The following is a 19,520-nucleotide window of genomic DNA, read 5'->3' on the forward strand; positions in this document are numbered from 1 at the left end:
GCTACAGTGGCAGGAGCAAGAAGATTGCAGTAGTTCCCCAAGCCTTCATAGTTTTTTTGTTTGTCAAATTAGTGCAACTAAAAACAAATCATACATGATACAAATATTTCGCAAATCTCAAATGAAGGCTTATTTTCAGACACTTTATCAAATCATTAGCAAAAATGCTGACAGCAGCAATTTTTTCTGCCCAATTTGTTACTACAGCTTGGACAACACCTGTGTTAAGTATTATGTTTATTGAACTAAAACTAGAAATAACAGAGGGGGTGGCAAATCAGCCTGTCCCACCATTGACGAGCCCCAAATAGCCAAACATGAATAGGTTTAAACCACCTCCACGTATTCAACGTTTTCTAGGTCCATTTGTAAACATACAATTACAGTATAAAGTACATCCCAGGACGTAAAATGCTGCAGAAATTTTCTCAAGACTCACAATGTCACTGGTGAGGGACAATATAGCTGACATGACCATTCAGGATGTAAACATGACAATCACACATACATTATCGTGGCAGAATTCCGTCAGTAATCATAGTTGACGTGGAACTTTACTCTCTTAATTTCTTCACCTTCCAATCTTACTACACCCTTTCTCAAGATATTCAGTTACAGATAAAAAGAAAAATTACCACACCCTTTCTCAAGATATTCAGTTACAGATAAAAAAGAAGACGTTCTAACAAATATCTAAGTTGATTGATTTATTAAATAGTTTATTCAAAGGAATAAAAAAAACATTGTAATGAAAACAAAATCATAATGATAAAAATTAATATAAAAACGTTCTATCCACTGTATTGTCCTCAAATTGTCCCGAATTTACCGCCTATTTTCACTGAATTTCTTGACATTCGTGACTGAGCGGACAGAATGAAAATAAAATAAGTACAATAATTGCTAACAAAGAAACAAAAATAAAGTCATTAATTTTTAACGCTTTAGAACACAATTTGAGGTCTGTTCACACTCGCTTGGATGAATATAACAAAGAGTAAAATAACAACTAAAAAATATTGTTGTCACGTGACACAGGAAATAAATTTATCAATAAACTGTTAACTGACAACAAAACAAGTTACCATGACAACAAAAAAAGTAACCATAAAAAAAATTAAACGCAAAAACAAGTTGACAATTTCTTGGCCACACTTACTAAGAAATATATTTGCAAAATAAAAAAACTGTTTAAGTCAAGGCAGTAACGAGCTTAGATGAACGTTCGAATTGAATATTTAGTTTTATTTACGACGTTTTCTGCGTTTTCAACAAATAAAAAAAGGTTCTATGTCCTATTACTATATATGGTTACACTCCTCCACATATTTCACTGTATTTATATACTATGTACAATTAAATTGATGACAATATATATTTGCAAACATAAGCGTAAAAATAACAGCAGATAATTATTCCTAAAATACAATTACAAATTATCCGCAACTAGTATTTTACAGAACAGAAATAGAAAATACAGAACAGGAAATATAAAAATCAAATCCACTGCTTTAGCTATGCAGATTCTAAAAAATCAAATATTTTACACCACGGAGGAGGGAGCAGGATATATAAACAAACAAAGTACAGAAAACATTTGATATTAAACACTTTGCAGGGGAATAAGAAGAGTTAAGTCATTGGGATAACGTATACGTTAGATGAATAGTATATGAACGGATACATCTGTTCAACAGTTCCGAATACCGAAAGTTCCAGACAGCGAGAGTTGGAATGTTTGAAGTAGCGGGAGTTCGAATGTTCGAGATAGCGAAAGTTCAAAAATTCGAGATAGCGGGAGTTGAATGTTCGAGATAGCGATAGTTCAAAAGTTCGAGATAGCGAGAGTTCGAATGTTCGAAATAGCTAGAGTTCGAATGTTGGAGATAGTTAGAGTTTAAAAGTTCGAGATAGCGAGAGTTCAAAAGCGTTCATGTGACACCAGGTCACATGACCTTCTATTAAAAACAGGGGAAGAAACCTTAACAGTGAAACACACAAACACATAACATAATTGTTAAAAATGTTTACACTAAGTTAAAATGTCATGCTCTGTGACAACGTTAAAATTCATGTCTCCTGGTACATGAAGATACCACCTTGCACTTTAAAACAATGCATTGCACCAACTCATCCCAGGACTAGATAACATCTTCGGCGCTTCAAGTAAATCGCGTAGATGAAGAAATCATTCATGTTTTATTTCGGCAATTTAAATCAATGCATGTTGTAGTAATCATGCGGGTTGTCGGATTCGAACTTCTTGACTTCTTCTTTCATCGATTCTTTGATGCGTTGAATAGCAGCTGATTCCGTGGACTCCTACAGTTGATAAAACTAAACATGTTAAGCTAACAATCTCAAACGTCTGTAACGAGTGCACAAACTGAAATTTTATCCTCTTTTCTAATTGAGTTAAACCTGTACCACTGAGACGAGTGTACGGAAGAATAATTTTTAAAAATATTTACTTGACTGATACAAAACACCAGTTAGTATACTGACTGGTTGGCAAAGTTTTTATAAAATGGTACTATAAAAAGTTTCTTATGATACTGAGTCAAATTTTGTGCTGTGAATATCAAACCCATGGTCAAGACGCATAAACCTTACAAGGCCAGTCTTTACTATCAACTTAGGTTTTGGTAATTTACGGTACGGTTAGTTACGGTTAAAAAAATTAGCAAATCGACCCTCTCTTCACCCCGCCCTTACAAACACCACAACATTCACCCGACCCTTGAAAAACGCCACAATTTCTAATGATCAAATTTCAGATTCAGATCAGGTCAGGTTTAACATACACTCACACATCGAGAAACATAATACAAAGTCCTCACCGCTGGAAGTTCTTCTAAATTGTCTGGCGGTTCTGAAAGGTAAGAAGAAATTCGTCAAATACTTCGTGTCAACACATTCTTTTTTTTCAAGTTGCTACGTTTCACCAGCCAAAATTTATTTTATTTTAGACAAATCGGTGTTTTCGTCCGTTAAATAAAGGTTATTGCAAAAACAGAATTCGAAATATATCACATGACATACCGTATTAACTCTATTATACCCGAATCTCTACTATCTCCGCCTCTCTAGTAAAACTGCCATTTCGTCACGGGTTGACAAAAATCCCACCTTTAATCCCACATGTCAGATTGCTATAATTTCTATCGAGTTTGTACCGTATAGACGTTTTCCATATTTCCGACGCATAACAGTGTAAGTAGAATTTTACAACAATTTCGAATGTTAATGTCAAAATGCTTTCATTCGAAATTGTATACATTCGTTAGGGTTTCAAATAAAAGTTGTGATATTTTTAAAAATACGATTTTTTTTTCGTCAAAAATAATATTACTCAATTTTATTACTTTGTAAAAATAATCCCATCTCTCTAACATTCCCGCCTGTCTAACATTGCCGCCTGTCTAATATTGCCGCCTGTCTAATATTGCCGCCTGTCTAATATTGCCGCCTGTCTAATACTCCCGCCTGTCTAACATTCCCGCCTCTCTAAAAATGCAATGACAAATCCAGGCGGCTCCTTACATTTGAAAGGACACTGCTATTTGTCCTGTAAACCGAGACTGCTCTAAACTGCTTCCAAGCTCAACTAGCATACTTTGAAACCATAATTTAAGGATTTTGTTAATATAATTTTTGAAATGAAGATGTTTAACAGATAGCAGGAGAAATCACAGGAACATGGAAATATTGATAGCACTAATAACAAATGTCTTTATTACCATAAAAAGTGAGAAAACTAAACAAAAAAGAAGTTTCATAGACACACATTTCCACAAACCTGTCAATGGTAACTGAGGTTCAGACGCATCCATACCAAACTAAAAAAATAATCAATGTAGTAACGAAATAACAAAAACAAAAAGACAACAGAAACGTAAACATAAAAATAAACAAACAGGGTAACAGAATTTTTAACCGTCGGCGGCTGAAAAATATCTTATTTTTTGCTCTGTTCCATCAAAAGTTACACTGTTTTACCTGACCCCTGAAATCAACAGGCACAATAATTTCAGGACCGAGGAAGCTTTAAGGTTTTATCCGCTATTTTTATCACTAATTTATGATGCTTGCACCTTACCAATTTAATTAAAACAAAAAGCAAGCACACAATAAAAAAGACAAACAAAAATAACACCAATGGAACTCACATTCAACTGAAAAATACAGCAGGCACAAAAAATAAATAAATAAATGAAAGTTTACTGAAACGAAAAGACTTCTATGGTCTGAATAAACAAGTAAACACAAAACAAGCGACAGACAAACAAATAGACAAACAACGTTTAAAATTAACCAAATGTCACACATACTGGCGTCGTTGGATCTAAAAAAGAAAAAAAAAATCAGACATTTCCAACTCTCAACAAAGTACATGCGAAAAGGAGCATCCAAAACTTAAAAACATTAAAGCTTAAATATTATTTTTCTTGTCACTTGTCACATTTCGATTAGAAAGGACACGTCACACATTAGAACATGTAATCTATCAATACCTTGAGGACTCGATAGTATCGGTGTTCGTGGTGGTCCAGGCGTTAACGGACTCTAAAAAGAGAAATTTAATGCTAAAACTGTTTACATTCTTTTGTTCAAAATGGCAGCCAAACCGCAACCCTGTGCTAGAAACGCACGAAATAGCGATGGTCGGAATATGTACAATGGGTGAGAAACTGATAGCTGGTAATGTAAGTTGGGTGGAACCGTGGATGTTTCCACAGGATAACGATGTAAAAACAAGTATACTCACCGGTGTTGGTGGGTTACTCCAAGGCGCCCTTGGTCCCCTGCAAATAAAAAATAAAAATGGGAATCTTAAATTATTGTGGTACTTTTACTTCAAGCATGTTTTTTATATTACTTTTTTTCTTTTTTACATGCCTTGTGGTTATCTTTAAACTTTTACGTTTAATTGATTAGTTTGTGGTATTTAAAACAAGCATGGTATGGTTTTTTGGCAAACTTTAGCAATATATATATCACGTTGATACTTCTGTGTGTCAATGTCAATTTTTTTTATCTGACATACAACAAAAATTTGAATAACATCATCATCGTCAATTATCATCCTCATTCTCATCCTCATTATCATCATTCTCGCCTTCACCTTCGTTTTCCATGCTAGCATGGGTTCGACGTACTATATTAATGGCCTTCTTCTAATCGAATCTAGATCATGTTAATTCTAAATTAAAATCCCTCTGCATCAAGTCTGTTCTTATTACCTCCAAGAAAGTCTTTCTCAGTCTATCTCGTTTCTTGTTGCTGTTGTTTCTATTACTGGTTGTCGATTAAAAAAGTATAAGAGAACGACACAGTACAACTTTGGTATTATAAAAAACAACTGAATCTGTTCTTGTCACATATTACGGCGGAGCCGCCAATCACTATACTGCAGATGGAATGCCAGATTCTATATGCCACTGCCTGTACATGATGTTTGACGCTCCACCTAACTTAGTTTTTAAAGATTTTAAAACATAATTTTCCCAAAACAAAAATACTACTAGTATCGATAATATGTAAACTCACATTTGCATATTCGTCGGTCCCATAGGTCCACCACCCATCATTCCTCCATTGGACATGGAAGGTATGCGATTATAACTCTACGGAATTAAAAAAACAAATGAGATATGATTTGGGACTAGACTTGGATGCTTTTTTCTAAAAGATATTAGAACTGAATTGCAATGGAGTAAATAGAGAAAGCACACTAACTGAATGCTCAGTTAAAAAATTAAAAATGTTGACATCTTTCATTTTACGTAAATACCTCCCCCCTTCCCCCTTAGAATCACATGTAGGAATCTTAAGCAGGTTGCACAATACAAAATTGTTATGGCAAAATGTATATCGATCTAAGTGTAAAGATGCGACTGATGTTGGTGTTTGTTCTGGTTTTTCAAGAATCTAAATTCCAAATCATGAATAGCGCAGCTGTTATTAAATTGCAACTTACTGGTGGAACACCTGGTGGTATGCCATTACTGAAGTTTCTCATTCCACCTGGACTCATCATCGGCGATGCTATAAACATTCATATGGTTGAAATGTTACAGTTGAAAAGTTTAAGCAAGTTTCTCACACATTTGCTGGTAAAGTAAGATTTATTTTGAAATCAATAAATAAATAAACACAAATAATAAGTGATGATAATTCATAAGTTAAGAAAAGAAGCATTACTTTGATATGAGCCTGCTTGTTGCTGACGAGAAGGATCCATCGTTGAAAATGGAGACTGACCTCCTGGACCCATCGACTAAATACAAGCACTAATACTTGTTAAACAAATGCATGAAAACAATCTGAGCAACTGTGCAATAAAAAAAAAAAAACTTTTTAACATCTAATTGCAGCCACCATTTTAGAAGCCGGCAGTTTGCTCTGGAACTTTATAAAATTACTTTGGATGACTTGTAGTTGTTAGTACATGCTGAAATATTGATTTTTAAATAATATTTTTTAAGATTGAATATTAATGCAACATTAAATTTCTTTCTTTTTATTTAAGTCATTTATGCAGCTGCTTGATGATTTCCACACCTACTGTTTGAAAGCAGTTTGGATACACTCAACAGCAGAATACAAAACAGCAATATTTAAGCTTCCTGCAACAAGTTTTTAAAGGTTTTAGAGTGGAATACAGTTGATCCTACTACGATCACATTTTGACCAATCCAGAGTGGAATACAATTGTAGTTAATCTTTTTTAATGCATTGTCATTTAAAATGTTTGTTTTGGTCTGTCATTAATTTGCTATAAAACAGAGGTAAAAATGTCGAAATTTTATTATTTCAAAATTACAAGAAAAATTGCTATGGTCTATGGAAACTATGGTCTATGATGGTACTAACAAACACATTTTGCAACAATGTTGCATAATTTAAACAAATTGATTTCTGCTGTACCTTAACAACATATTTTCATAGAGAAAAGACGATTCTCAAACTAGAAGTAATGTAAAGAGATTCTATGTTGCAATGTGTAAGGAAATCATATATCTTTATCTTGACATTCCAGTTCACAAATTTCAACTTTGAAATGATCTTCAAGTAATTACTTAATATTTTCAATGAAATTTTATGTATGAAAATTAATTTGCGTAATTTTCACCTTTCATTTTTGTGATATCTTAAAAAAATTTGCCTGCAAAAAATTTCACCATTTCAGGTAACATATAAAATCTAACCTGATTTGGCATTCGTATTGAAGGTCTACCCATGTTATATCTGTTGTTCATGAACTAAAATAAATAAAATACAAAAAATAACAAATATTTTTTCAAGTTAGTGTGTACCTTATTTAGACTTGTTAATATTTAATATATGTTAATATTTTCATTTGTCAATATTTTAATAAGTGCATACATGGTTGGGCATCATTGCTTGTGGTGGAAGAGAATGTGGAGATGTTTGTGCACTAGATAAACTTGGTGGTCTAGAATGCTAAAGAGAAGATAATGTAGTAAAGCACCATGTCTTTTATTTCACTGCTGTGATATTTATTTTGAAGAAACCATGGCAACCAAAATAAACAAAAGGTACTGCAACAGAAGAAAATAAAAAGTTCCAGAAATTTCGATTTGTAAAATACTAACTCAATAACACACCAAGATATTATTTCGTCTTACCTGATAATATCCACCAGGTGGCATATTTCCCATGCTTGACATATCTCCTGTAGGTTGTGGAACATAACTTGGAGACTTCCCAGCACTCTATATCATAAACACTTTTGCATTTATTTGAACTTTCCAGCAAAAGGATGCCGGTAATAATACATTAATATACCAATATATCACGTTATGAATGGCAATCAAAACAGTAGCTTTAAGTTCATAAAACATATGCTGAAAATGTTATGTTGATGTTAAAAAAAACATTCTTTTCGTGGTAATACAATGTGCACTTCTAGTCGCATGTTCCTCTAGAACTATTTTCAGTATTTCATTTGGGCTTAAATAACATGTTGTGTTACGAAAAAATCATAAAAATAAGTAATAAGAAAATTTTTTATATTTTGCATGTTCTTCTTTCGAAAGTTAATCATTTAGGCACAGTGCTTGTTTACCAATCATGCACATAGTTTTTATGGTCCATGCGCTGTACATACGCCTTTGCTTAAAAGAAGTTAACTTAATGTAAATTACCAACCTTGCAACAAAAAATTCACCAAATGTAACCTTAAGAGAATAAGTAAGACTGCACAAAAATATTCCTACCAAGTCATGAAATGCTTTAGCTTCCTGGCTGTGATTATGTGGGTCTTGTCTTTCAGGAGCAGCTGAGTACAAGTCCCAGAACACACTATGAAAAGAGTTAATACTTGTAGCAGCAGTATATTTTATAATTGCAAGTTCTTGTGTACATAGGCATGATGAATGGTATTTTCACTTCGCAGGTATTTATTCCATGTGGTGTTTCATCGATCATGGCCAAATATGTCAAATTATAACCATGCTCAATATCATTTAAAACTAGCTAATAAGCCTGTGAAAAAATCTGTTTGGGCAGAAAAAAACCCGAAACAGACCCATCATTTGAATTTTGATGACGTTAGCATAGCAATGACATGTTAAGGCATAAAACTTTTTTTAAAAAAAGCTCGGTAACCATTGCCTCTTTATGTACAGCTTGAACCACTCAAGATGAACGATTAAAAACATATTGGGGTTTAAAGGTTTTTTGATGATGTCATCAACATGTATGTTGCAAAATGCAAAGCTCTTATTTGGGTCCCTCTTATTTGGGTCCCCTTCCTTACTTGGTAAAAAAAAAACTGACATAACTGCCACCTTGAACACCGTCAAGTTTGTTCTGCCTCAAAGCTATTAGTGAATTGCAATGGCTTCGTTATTTAAATAACGTTATTGACGTTATGACGCCTACTTTCTCAATTAAAATTAGAGACATACATTTTTTTAACGAAAATAAACACATATACTGTCCTGTTACAGACAGAAATGCAATATAAATGGTTTCAGAGATATTGAGGTGTAAAGGTTTGACCTAGATTTGGGAAATCGGTCCCCTTTTATTCCCTGCACAGTAGATGACATCAGTTATTTTCATCTGTGTCAAGTTATTTAGCCTTAACTTAAACTGGAATGCAATGACTTCACTAATAATTACTCAACTAATGTACTAATATCAACAAAAAGCTTTTAAAACGTCACAATGACAAAGACACATGGTAGTAGCGTATTATTATAAGGTATTATTTACTATACCGAAAAATATCAATAATTGCCGATAGTGTTTAAAATAACTTGTACAATTTATACCTCAAAGTGAAAATGAGCACAATTTTGATTACACAAAGAAGAAAATTGTCAAAAAATCATAACAAGGGATTATTTAAAATGTATGAGAATGATGATGATGATGAATGATGATACTTGTGTTAAACGTTATTAAACAAGTAAAACTTTAATGAATTGGATTCTAAACATCCAAAAAAACTAATAATCCTATCCTCAAAAAAATCAATAAATCCATATTTTTGAACTTTTTGAATCGATTTGCCCATATTATTAGGCCGAAAAAAAATTCTCAAAAAACTGACTTCGTCATTTTGAGGGTAAGTTGTTTACTATGTGTCTGCACTAATGATCCTATCCTGAGAAATGTCCTTAATACTATTATTTTTTACAATTTTGACTTATTTCGTGCATAAATCAGCTAGGTTTAATCAGATAAGAGTTTTTTTAAGGTCTATTGTTCTCTATTTATATGCAAAAAATCAACTAACAATCCAATGTAGCCTTCAATGACAGGCCTGTACATAAAAAAATTATGATATATTGATAAACAAAACATTAAATGGCTTGATAATATCAGAAGTATAAATCAAATGTGCATGAAGTTTTTACCTAAACAACTCAAGAAATATTGTTTAGAGACAGGTGAAGGGTCTCCTTAAGAGACAAGAGAGGAGTTGAACGTCCTCCACCATACCTTAGTTTAAAGGGGCGATTGTGGAAGTCCCATGAAATGCCACATAGTGATGGTGTCACTTCAAAAAACACCCAGTCCGGTCTGTGAACAGTTGGCGCTAGGAAGGGCATCCAGCTGTAAAACAATGCCAAAACTCTTTATTAATGCCCGTAAGAATAGTTGATCAGACAAACTGCGTAAACGGGGCTGGAACTCTAAGGAGTGAAGGTGTCGCGCAGGGTAGGACAGATGTCAGATGTGAGCATCGTCAGACCGTTACCCAGCTATCACATCACAAGGTAGATAACACTAGGTTGAGGATGGCTAGTGTAAATGTTGGTACTCTGAGAGGTAGAGCAGGTGAAGTAGTTGAAATGTTAGAACGTAGATCTGTTGATATGTGTTGTGTTCAGGAAGTTAGGTGGAGAGGAGCTTCAGTGAGATTTGTGGAAGGTAGGAGGGCAAGGTATAAGCTTTTTTGGATTGGTAATAGTGATGGATATGGAGGAGTTGGCATATTCGTTGCGGAGAAGTGGGTAAAAAAAGTAATAGATGTTATGCGTGTTAATAGTCGTATTATAGTGATAAAGTTTTTGATAGGTAATAGGATTGTCACTTTTCTGTCAGTTTATGCTCCACAGTGTGGACTCAGTGAGGAAGATAAAGATAATGGAGGCTATGGATTTGGGAGCAGAAATAAGGAAGGGGAGAGATTGCTTGAGTTTGGAATGGCAACGGACATGGTGGTTTGCAACACATCATTTAGTAAGAGACAGAGTAGGCTGATAACATATGAGTCAGGTGGTTGTAAGACACAGATAGATTACTTTTTGGTTAGAAAGTCAGACAAGAAAGTGGTGAAGGACGTGAAAGTTATATCAGGGGAAGAGTGTGTTTCCCAACATAGGTTGTTGGTTTGTGATATTATCTTGAAGAGTGTTAAAGAAGCCAAGGGAAAGTACAGGCCCCGTCGAAAAGTCTGGAAGCTGAAGGAAGAGATTGTAGCAAGACAATTTAGTGCGAAAGTTCAGCAGTTAGCCTACAATAGTCAATGTGATAGTGACAATGTTGAAAGTACTTGGACTACTTTGAAGAATTGTCTTCTAGAAGCTTCTGATGATACCTGTGGGTGGACGAAAGGACCAGCTAGACATAGACAGACCTGGTGGTGGAATAATGAGGTTGACCAGTGTATAAAGGAAAAGAGGAAACTTTGGAAAGAGTGGAAGTCAGGTGGTAGTAAAAATATTTACTTAGAAGCTAAGCGTCGCGCTCGTACAGCAGTGTATAAGGCAAAATCAGAAGCAGAGAGAAACAGATTTGCAGATGTGTTAAGAAGGGAAGACCAGCGCAATGAGGTATTCAAGATAGCAAAGCAAATGAAGAAGACTAATCAAGATATTGTAGGTGAGAAGTGTATACGTAATGATGAAGGTGTTTTGGCTAGCACAGAGGAGGAGAAAAGGGTAGCTTGGAAGAATCATTATCAAAGGTTGCTTAACACTGAGTTTGATTGGGACAAGGATAATTTGTCTGATGATGATGTCGTAGAAGGGCCAGCTATGCAGATCAAGACAGAATGGGTAGTGGAGGCTATTAGGAAATTGAAGATTGGCAAGGCTGCAGGAGTATCAGGTATTGTTGCAGAGATGGTAAAAGCATCTGGATATATTGGAGTTGAGCTTATTACAAGTCTTGCTAACCAGATTATAAAGGATGGTGCTATTCCGAGTGAGTGGCAGTCGAGTGTAATAGTGAACTGTTTCAAGGGCAAGGGTGATGCATTAGAAAGGGGTAACTATAGAGGTTTGAAGTTGGTTGATCAAGTAATGAAAGTTATTGAAAGAGTGATTGAAAAGTTACTTAGAGAAAGAATTGATATAGATAAGATGCAATTTGGTTTTGTTCCAGGGCGTGGCACAACAGATGCAATATTTTTACTCAGACAGCTTCAGGAAAAGTATTTAGGAAAGAGAAAGAATCTCTATTTTGCCTTTGTAGATTTAGAGAAAGCTTTTGATAGAGTGCCACGTAAAGTTATTTGGTGGGCTATGAGAAAATTAGGTGTGGATGAGTGGCTAGTTACGATGGTTCAGTCTATGTACAGCAATGCTAGAAGTTGTGTCAGGATTAACGATTCACTTAGTGATGAATTTAGTGTAAATGTTGGTGTACATCAGGGTTCTGTACTTAGTCCTCTGTTGTTTATTCTAGTCTTAGAAGCGCTGTCGATGGAGTTCAGAACAGGTTGTCCATGGGAGTTATTGTATGCAGATGATTTGGTTCTCATAGCAGAGTCGATGGAAGAATTAGTTGAAAAGTTTGAGAAGTGGAAGAAAGGACTAGAAGAGAAAGGGCTGAAGGTAAACACAGCAAAGTCTAAAGTCATGATAAGTAGCATTGCAGCCAAGTGTGACCTTGTAGTTGGAAAGTGGCCTTGTGGAGTTTGCAGGAAAGGGGTTGGTAGTAACTCAATTTTTTGTCAGACTTGCAAGCATTGGGTACATAAGAAGTGCAGTAGTATTAGTGGAAGGTTAAGAGCTGACATACAGTTTGTATGCAAGCGTTGCAAAGGTGAGATTATAGAGAATGAAGTATTTCCAGCTTTAATGATGTACAACAGTGGCTCGTTAGAGATAGTTAAGAACTTCTGTTACTTAGGTGATATGTTGGGCAGTGAAGGGGGTGTTGGAAGAAGTGTTACTTGCAGGATAGGTTCTGCTTGGAAAAAGTTTAGAGAGTTACTTCCTTTACTGACTAGCAGAGTCCTGTCAATTGAGGAAAAGGTAGGTTGTATGAGGCCTGTGTAAGAAGTGTTATGTTGTACGGTAGTGAGACATGGGCAGTGAAGCAGGAAGATCTTGACCGTTTAGAAAGGAATGATATGAGAATGGTTAGGTGGATGTGTAATGCCAGTCTGAGAGACAGAAAGAGTTCAGATGAGCTAAGAAGCAGGCTAAGTCTCCGTAGAATTAAAGATGTTATCCAGATAAGAAGATTGAATTGGCTGGGGCACTTGGAAAGAATGGAGGAGGATAATTGGGTAAGAAAGTGTAGAGACTTGATAGTTCCTGGGGCAAAGCCCAGAGGCAGACCGAGAAAGACTTGGCAGGAGGTTATAAGGACAGACTTGATAGAGAGGAAGTTGAGTTTAGATCTAACACAGTCTAGATCAGATTGGAAGAGGGTCATTAATATACCCCGTCCAACCCATGCTAGCATGGAAAACGGACGTTAAGCCGAGAATGATGATGATGATGAGACAGATAGATGTGCATATTTTACATGGCTAGCCTCACAAACATCAAGGGAGATAACCGTCTATTATTTCCAGGAGGGGTCATGGCTTAGATGGAGAGTCCTAGAGTATTTAATGCTTATTTTGAATTGCACCAATTGTCTAGTAGAGCGCTGACCAATTAGGGTCAGTGCTCTACTAGACAAGTCCCGACAACATCCAAGGGCCCACACAGTCTGCCATCTCCCCAATTTCCCTCACATGGCTTGGGTAAACCCGAGGTTATGGTAACATTCACTCGCCCATGTTGAATCGCTGCCAAGAGGAATCGAGCCCCGGTCTCCCGCACAGAGTACGAGCGCTATAACCACTAATCTACGCCGCCACTACTAGAATCAAATAAGTTTTAAATACGAAGTGCTTACCTCCACCAATTATGTAGAAAACCAGGTGAATCACTTAATGTTATATTCTTCTCCCATTGTATCTGTGTAAAATAAAACAAATATTTAGTTAACAAATATACTACTGCACAATGTATTGAGCATGTGACAGTGAGACCATAAGTTTAAAGCTAAATATATTGGGAACAGGTGAAAATAACTGACATCATCTTCTGCTTGGATAAGTAACCAAAATGGGACCAATTCCCTAAAGCTTAGTCAACCCACTTGTTTCAGAACAGACATGCTGATGACGACATCATCGCTTGTCAAAAGTACATGATCCTATACATTTTTTTGATCAGCGTTTTAAGATCTACATTAGAGGTAATAAGTAAACAATTTTTCCAGAAAATGCTTGATTTATTTCATTGTTCTATTGCCTAAGTGGATTTTTTCATGGGCTTATCGAATACTGCAAGAAGTCATCTTGCATATTGAATATCCTTAGAATGGCTTATGCAGTTTTTCGCATCTTGTTGCATTTTCTATCTGCTCTGCTTTTAAATTGGCTACCAGAACTATTTAACCCTGCAAAAACTATGTAAAGCAATAAACAGCCCAGCAGTAAAGCAGACTAAAATGGGGTAAATCATGACCTGCATCTTTTTATTAGTGTGAAATGAAGGGCTACCTTGGCATATGAAAATATTGTAGGTAAAAACAGACAACAGTAATCTACGACAATCAAAGATATCCAGTCAAAGTAAAGAAAAAGGCAAGCCTTTGAAATGGATAGTGACAATGGTATCAGATGATAACAACACACAAAAAAATGATTAAAAAATGCTCATACAATCGCAAAAAGATCCAAAAATATTGCTTTAATTTAATATTTGTAGACAATACTTGAATTGTTAATGTTTAAACATTTTCGCATTTAATGCAGGGTGCCAGAAAACAAAGTCAATTATTATTTAACTTTTTAACTGCTAAGATAACGCTTTAGTAACGTTGTAACAAAAAAAGCTACAAATAGATTTAAACATACAATGGCCAAGTAGGCGAAAACAAACAATTCAATAATACAAAATAGCATTAAATGAGGGCATTCACAGCTCTTCAAAATACTAGCAGCAGTTAAATTATGAAGAGCTAACTACAAGATCTTAAAGAGAACAAATCTTCATAAAAATATTGTAAATCCAGTTTAGTTTCTCAACACGGTGGACACCAGGTACTCATAATATTGTGGACACAATCTAGACCTAAGACGGTTGTATAGTTACTCAAATGAAAAAAAGCCTAGTCCTTTCTTGAAACAATATATAGTTATACCCTTCAAAGTTAGTAGGCTGATTACATAAAATATATAAATAAATATATATAACATTCTTAGCTAAACAATGCTGCAAGTGATGACAGATGAGTGAAAATATAAAACCTACTTCACTTAGAAATGTCTGTGCAGCTCGATTTGCTCCACGGTGTAACAGGTACTCATAAACATACATTGCCAATCTGTACAACAAAATAACAATACCCTTAAACCACTACAAATTAAATTCATGCAAGGCAACATGTCAACAAAGTATTTATTTCGCTTCAACTTCATTATTATTAGCTAGCTAACCATATGTATAACTAAATCACAACATAGTAAGATTACACAAAGCAAATGTTGTACAAATACAGATGTCAATTCTCATCAACTTAAAAACATCAAGGTGCAAATTAAGTACGTAAGTGCAAAAACTGTGAATATTATTTTTTGCGTCACTAAAAACCTACTTCTCAGTTGCTTGAGTTTCAGCTGATGTTGAATTTGAAACTGAAGATGTCGACCCATTACTACTTGTACTGCCTTTATTCGTCCTCTCGGTTTGTTTATTTGGGAACATACTATTAGGTAGATCGGCTTGTGTGACAATTTCTGGCACCTCTGCCTCTCTAATCATCTTGCTCGAAGAGTTTTTATTTTTTCCGACACCCGGCTAATAACAAATGCTAGAATCTATAACCCAGACTCATCCTGCGATACAAAGACAAATCCCAATGATCAAGATTAGTACCTAGCTTCCAGACCTCTTTGTGTTTGTTTCTGATTTGGGATTTAAGAAGTCAGCCATCCATTTATCTAAATTTTATAATTTATTGTTTTAAAAGTAAACCACATAAGGTTGAAGGTAAAACAATGCCACCCCTACGAAACGACACAACTTAGTAATAAATAAAAGCGTTTAGCCGGAAGGCAAAGCAAAGAGGGAAACCTTTTTAAATTCAGCCGGCATGGGCGGGGGTAGACTACATTTCACATTTTTTTTAAAACAGTAGCTTATCATATTACAGAAGTCCAAAGTAGTTATTTTTGTAGCACAAAAACTAAAATAAACTTGACTCCTAATGGAGCCCTGGACACTAGACTACTGAATTAACCTCACGATTAATAATAAATGAATCACTGAGTCCCGATGACGTTTCTTGAAAACGCGTGTGTAACAAAAAATGGCTTTGCGTCCAGCAAGAGCGCTAGCCCTGGGCCAACGAATTCGTGATTTAACCACGATGACGATGTATCTCGCAGTGACTATAATTAGCGATTAAAACTGAAGACACCAGTTTGACAGCTGTTTTCAAGGTCGCATCCCTGTAGACTAAATTATGAACAAGCAAAAATTTTTAAACACGCTGGGATAATTCAAATTTTGTGTAAATTGGAATTAGCGAGACATTTTAAGGTCTATCCACAGGATCGCGTCGCGAGATTTAACCTGGGGCGGCTTAAAAGTAAAAATATAAAAAATGACGTCTAACGTGGTTGGGCAATGAAGAAAACTTTTTACTTAAAAAATGCTCTAAATAAGCTTCTTTATTTTTACTTTGAAATATACTCTAATCATTATCTAGTGAAAAAGTGGATTGAGGGTGTCAAGGACCCCTGCTTCCTTACCCCAGCGCTGCACTGCGATTCATGGTCCAGGACCGTTTGATCAAATAAAACACTATGAAAATATGAATCCTATGGCTGCATCTAATGCATAAACCAATGTACAGGCTAAAAAAGTGCACTTTTTTGTGTTTTAATGTATTTGGGAGGGCTACATCTTTGCTGAAAATCTTTAAAACTGTTCTTTCATAGTGCGTAATAATGTTAACGTCCAAAATTTTTAACTTCTGAAATAATCTTAAAATTTCTAAAATATTTGTTTTGACAATATAGTACACAAACATTTTCGTCCTGAGAGCTCTTTGGTTTATCTCTTAATAATTTTAGTTCGGGATTACTACAACCTCGTCCCCAGGCCCATTTTTCTCTTTTTGACGATCTCGGATATCAAAAAAGCGAAAAATTGCCCTGGGAACGAGGTTGGGATTACCATCTTATTTTATTCTTCTATAATCCCCACAATCACTGATTTTATGTGACTCGTGCTTTCATTGACAAATTTTATGATTCTTATAACAGCGTCTGAGTAAAGTCGTCAATTAAGTTAAAATACGTGTCCAAACATTTTCGCATGCCCCTAATTTTTAACCAGGCTGGTTCTTATTCTCATAAAAATAAATCTATTTTTGTTAATGTAGCCTGAAGTCCCATCCTAGTAATTTTATACAGCATTTTCTTTTTTTGTCTCTATTTGTCTGGTAAGTTCTGTTAAAAATAGACAGACTGAGCTCTGTTAAGAAATTTCTACGTACACCAGGCATAAAATATCTCTGCAACGGAGAGTTAATTGTGTAAATCTCCCGCAAAATAGAACTATTTGTCTTGCGCTACCCCCCTGCGTAATGCTACACATAATTGTACCTATTAAAATTAAATACTGCTTTATAAAGATATTACAACACAATTTTTAAAGTTTTTTAAGTTCAAAAATGTGTAAAAGAACTATGTTTTATCTGGACCAAAAACTTTACTTCAGTGTAAAAAACTACCAATACTGAGTCATTTTACCAACCATGAAGTTGACTTTTTATGTATGATTCAGTGCAATAATCTCAAGTATATTTCCGTATACCAGGCATGTTTTTGTATGACCGTCATCCAGTTAATACGAAACGTTTAAAGATAACCATTTGTCGTTGTCTATTCGCTTCTAAATGGTGTTCTGCTTCGTAATAATGATCAAGGGCCAGGAGACTCCTAGGGACGCGGATTTAGCGAGATAATTATACAACCTCTATCCCAGGATACAAACGCTGCGCTGTAAAAAAGAATAATGTCCTGCATAAGGGACAAATTGAGCAGACGAAAAATTATCATTCTGAATTCCATGCTCTCTATAATCTAAGTTCCTTTTGCAGAATCTGAATCATTACAACTTTTCGATGTAAACATGCTTTTAATTTAAAAGATAAAAGAAGTATACTACAACCTCGTCCCATCTTTGTCACCCTGATGTTAAAAAAAGATACAAGATGGCTTCTGGTGACAAGGTTAGAAGTCTACATGAGAAAACTTGTGTATATCAAATATGTCTGCCAATAATTTAATCCCTTGCTTAATCTTAGAGCATGGAGGTACGAATGACATGACACAAAGGGTTGAATTTTTTTTGGCCTGACATGTTCTTTAATGCGTATATAATTTTTTCTAAATTACAGTTCACGTTCTTTATAAGTTAAAAAACATGTCTTAAAAAAGCTGCGATAAAAGAATAACATACTCAAAAAAACAACTTAAGGTCATAGCGACTACATCACTATGTTGGAGGAACATAACTTTTGGCATTATTATAAGCAGCTTAGTTTATTGACTAGTATAAGCCTCTATAATTGTACCACTTAAAACTTTATCCTGTATTACCCAATCCATCAAAGACAATTTGACAGATGAAATTGGTGACGTCATCATATTTTAAAATGTTTAGAATCGACAATCTCGTTTCCAGGGTGTTTAGCTTTCAGCAAGACTTCCTAAAAAAGTGGATGGATGTTAAATCGAGCAAATCAGATAATTTTTTACGTGTCCAGAAAGGTATGTTATCTATTTGCAGCGTGCTGAAATCATAGTTTGTGCTTTATGGAAGGATTTCTTAATGCGTTTAAAGACTCTTACAGCCTTTTCAACGTTCCAAAATGCAAAGTTATCGGAGAAAGGTTAATTTCTTCCTTTCCTATTTCAAACATGATGCAAGTAAAACTGAGAACAACACCCTGAAATTCCCAAACGAGATTTCATATAAAGAATTTTTACGGACGCTTTGTGTTAAGAAGAGTGTTCGCTTCTTAAAGTCCGGACTAAAATACTTGGAAGGAAAATGGTAAAAATTTTCTTCTACGAGTTGTGTTCTGTAGTGCTGTTCATATGCAAGCGTGTATTCATATTCTGATTGGTAATTCATGCTCAAACTTATTCTGTGTGGTAATTTATGCTCAAACTTATTCTGTGTGGTAATTTATGCTCAAACATATTCTGTGTGGTAATTTATGCTCAAACTTATTCTGTGTGGTAATTTATGCTCAAACATATTCTGAGTGGTAATTTATGCTCAAACTTATTCTGTGTGGTAATTTATGCTCAAACTTATTCTGTGTGGTAATTTATGCTCAAACTTATTCTGTGTGGTAATTTATGCTCAAACTTATTCTGTGTGGTAATTTATGCTCAAACTTATTCTGTGTGGTAATTTATGCTCAAACATATTCTGAGTGGTAATTTATGCTCAAACTTATTCTGTGTGGTAATTTATGCTCAAACTTATTCTGATTGGTAATTTATGCTCAAACTTATTCTGTGTGGTAATTTATGCTCAAACTTATTCTGTGTGGTAATTTATGCTCAAACTTATTCTGATTGGTAATTTATGCTCAAACTTATTCTGTGTGGTAATTTATGCGCAAACTAATTCTGAGTGGTAATTTATAAGCAAAATTAAGCACTCACGGCAATCACAAGGGCAGATAAAAAAAGGTTGAGCGGGTAGGTAAAAAAGTTTAGC

General features: G+C 34.9%; 1 protein-coding gene across 3 annotated transcripts; it reads right to left on the bottom strand.

Annotated features, from left to right (window-relative positions):
• Positions 1-690: 690 nt before the first annotated feature.
• LOC130630676 (single-stranded DNA-binding protein 3-like) lies at positions 691-15,587 on the bottom strand. Of its 3 annotated transcripts, none has more exons than XM_057444254.1 (16): positions 15,370-15,585; positions 15,027-15,099; positions 13,621-13,682; positions 8,244-8,328; positions 7,653-7,739; positions 7,390-7,467; positions 7,212-7,265; positions 6,205-6,280; positions 5,981-6,048; positions 5,551-5,627; positions 4,769-4,805; positions 4,515-4,566; positions 4,332-4,345; positions 3,800-3,839; positions 2,841-2,872; positions 691-2,322 (listed from the first exon to the last, which is right to left on the bottom strand). In XM_057444254.1, exons 1-16 carry the CDS (start codon positions 15,534-15,536, stop codon positions 2,218-2,220), a joined length of 1,107 nt encoding a protein of 368 aa, XP_057300237.1. In that variant the 5' UTR covers positions 15,537-15,585; the 3' UTR covers positions 691-2,217. The 3 variants fall into 3 exon arrangements, with proteins under 3 accessions (XP_057300237.1, XP_057300238.1, XP_057300239.1); XM_057444256.1 differs by having other exon boundaries at positions 2,213-2,322; positions 3,788-3,839; positions 15,370-15,586; XM_057444255.1 differs by lacking the exon at positions 7,390-7,467 and having other exon boundaries at positions 15,370-15,587.
• Between the last annotated feature and the right edge of the window lie 3,933 nt (positions 15,588-19,520).

Source organism: Hydractinia symbiolongicarpus, chromosome 2, assembly GCF_029227915.1.
Source record: "Hydractinia symbiolongicarpus strain clone_291-10 chromosome 2, HSymV2.1, whole genome shotgun sequence".
Taxonomy (NCBI): Eukaryota; Metazoa; Cnidaria; class Hydrozoa; order Anthoathecata; family Hydractiniidae; genus Hydractinia; species Hydractinia symbiolongicarpus.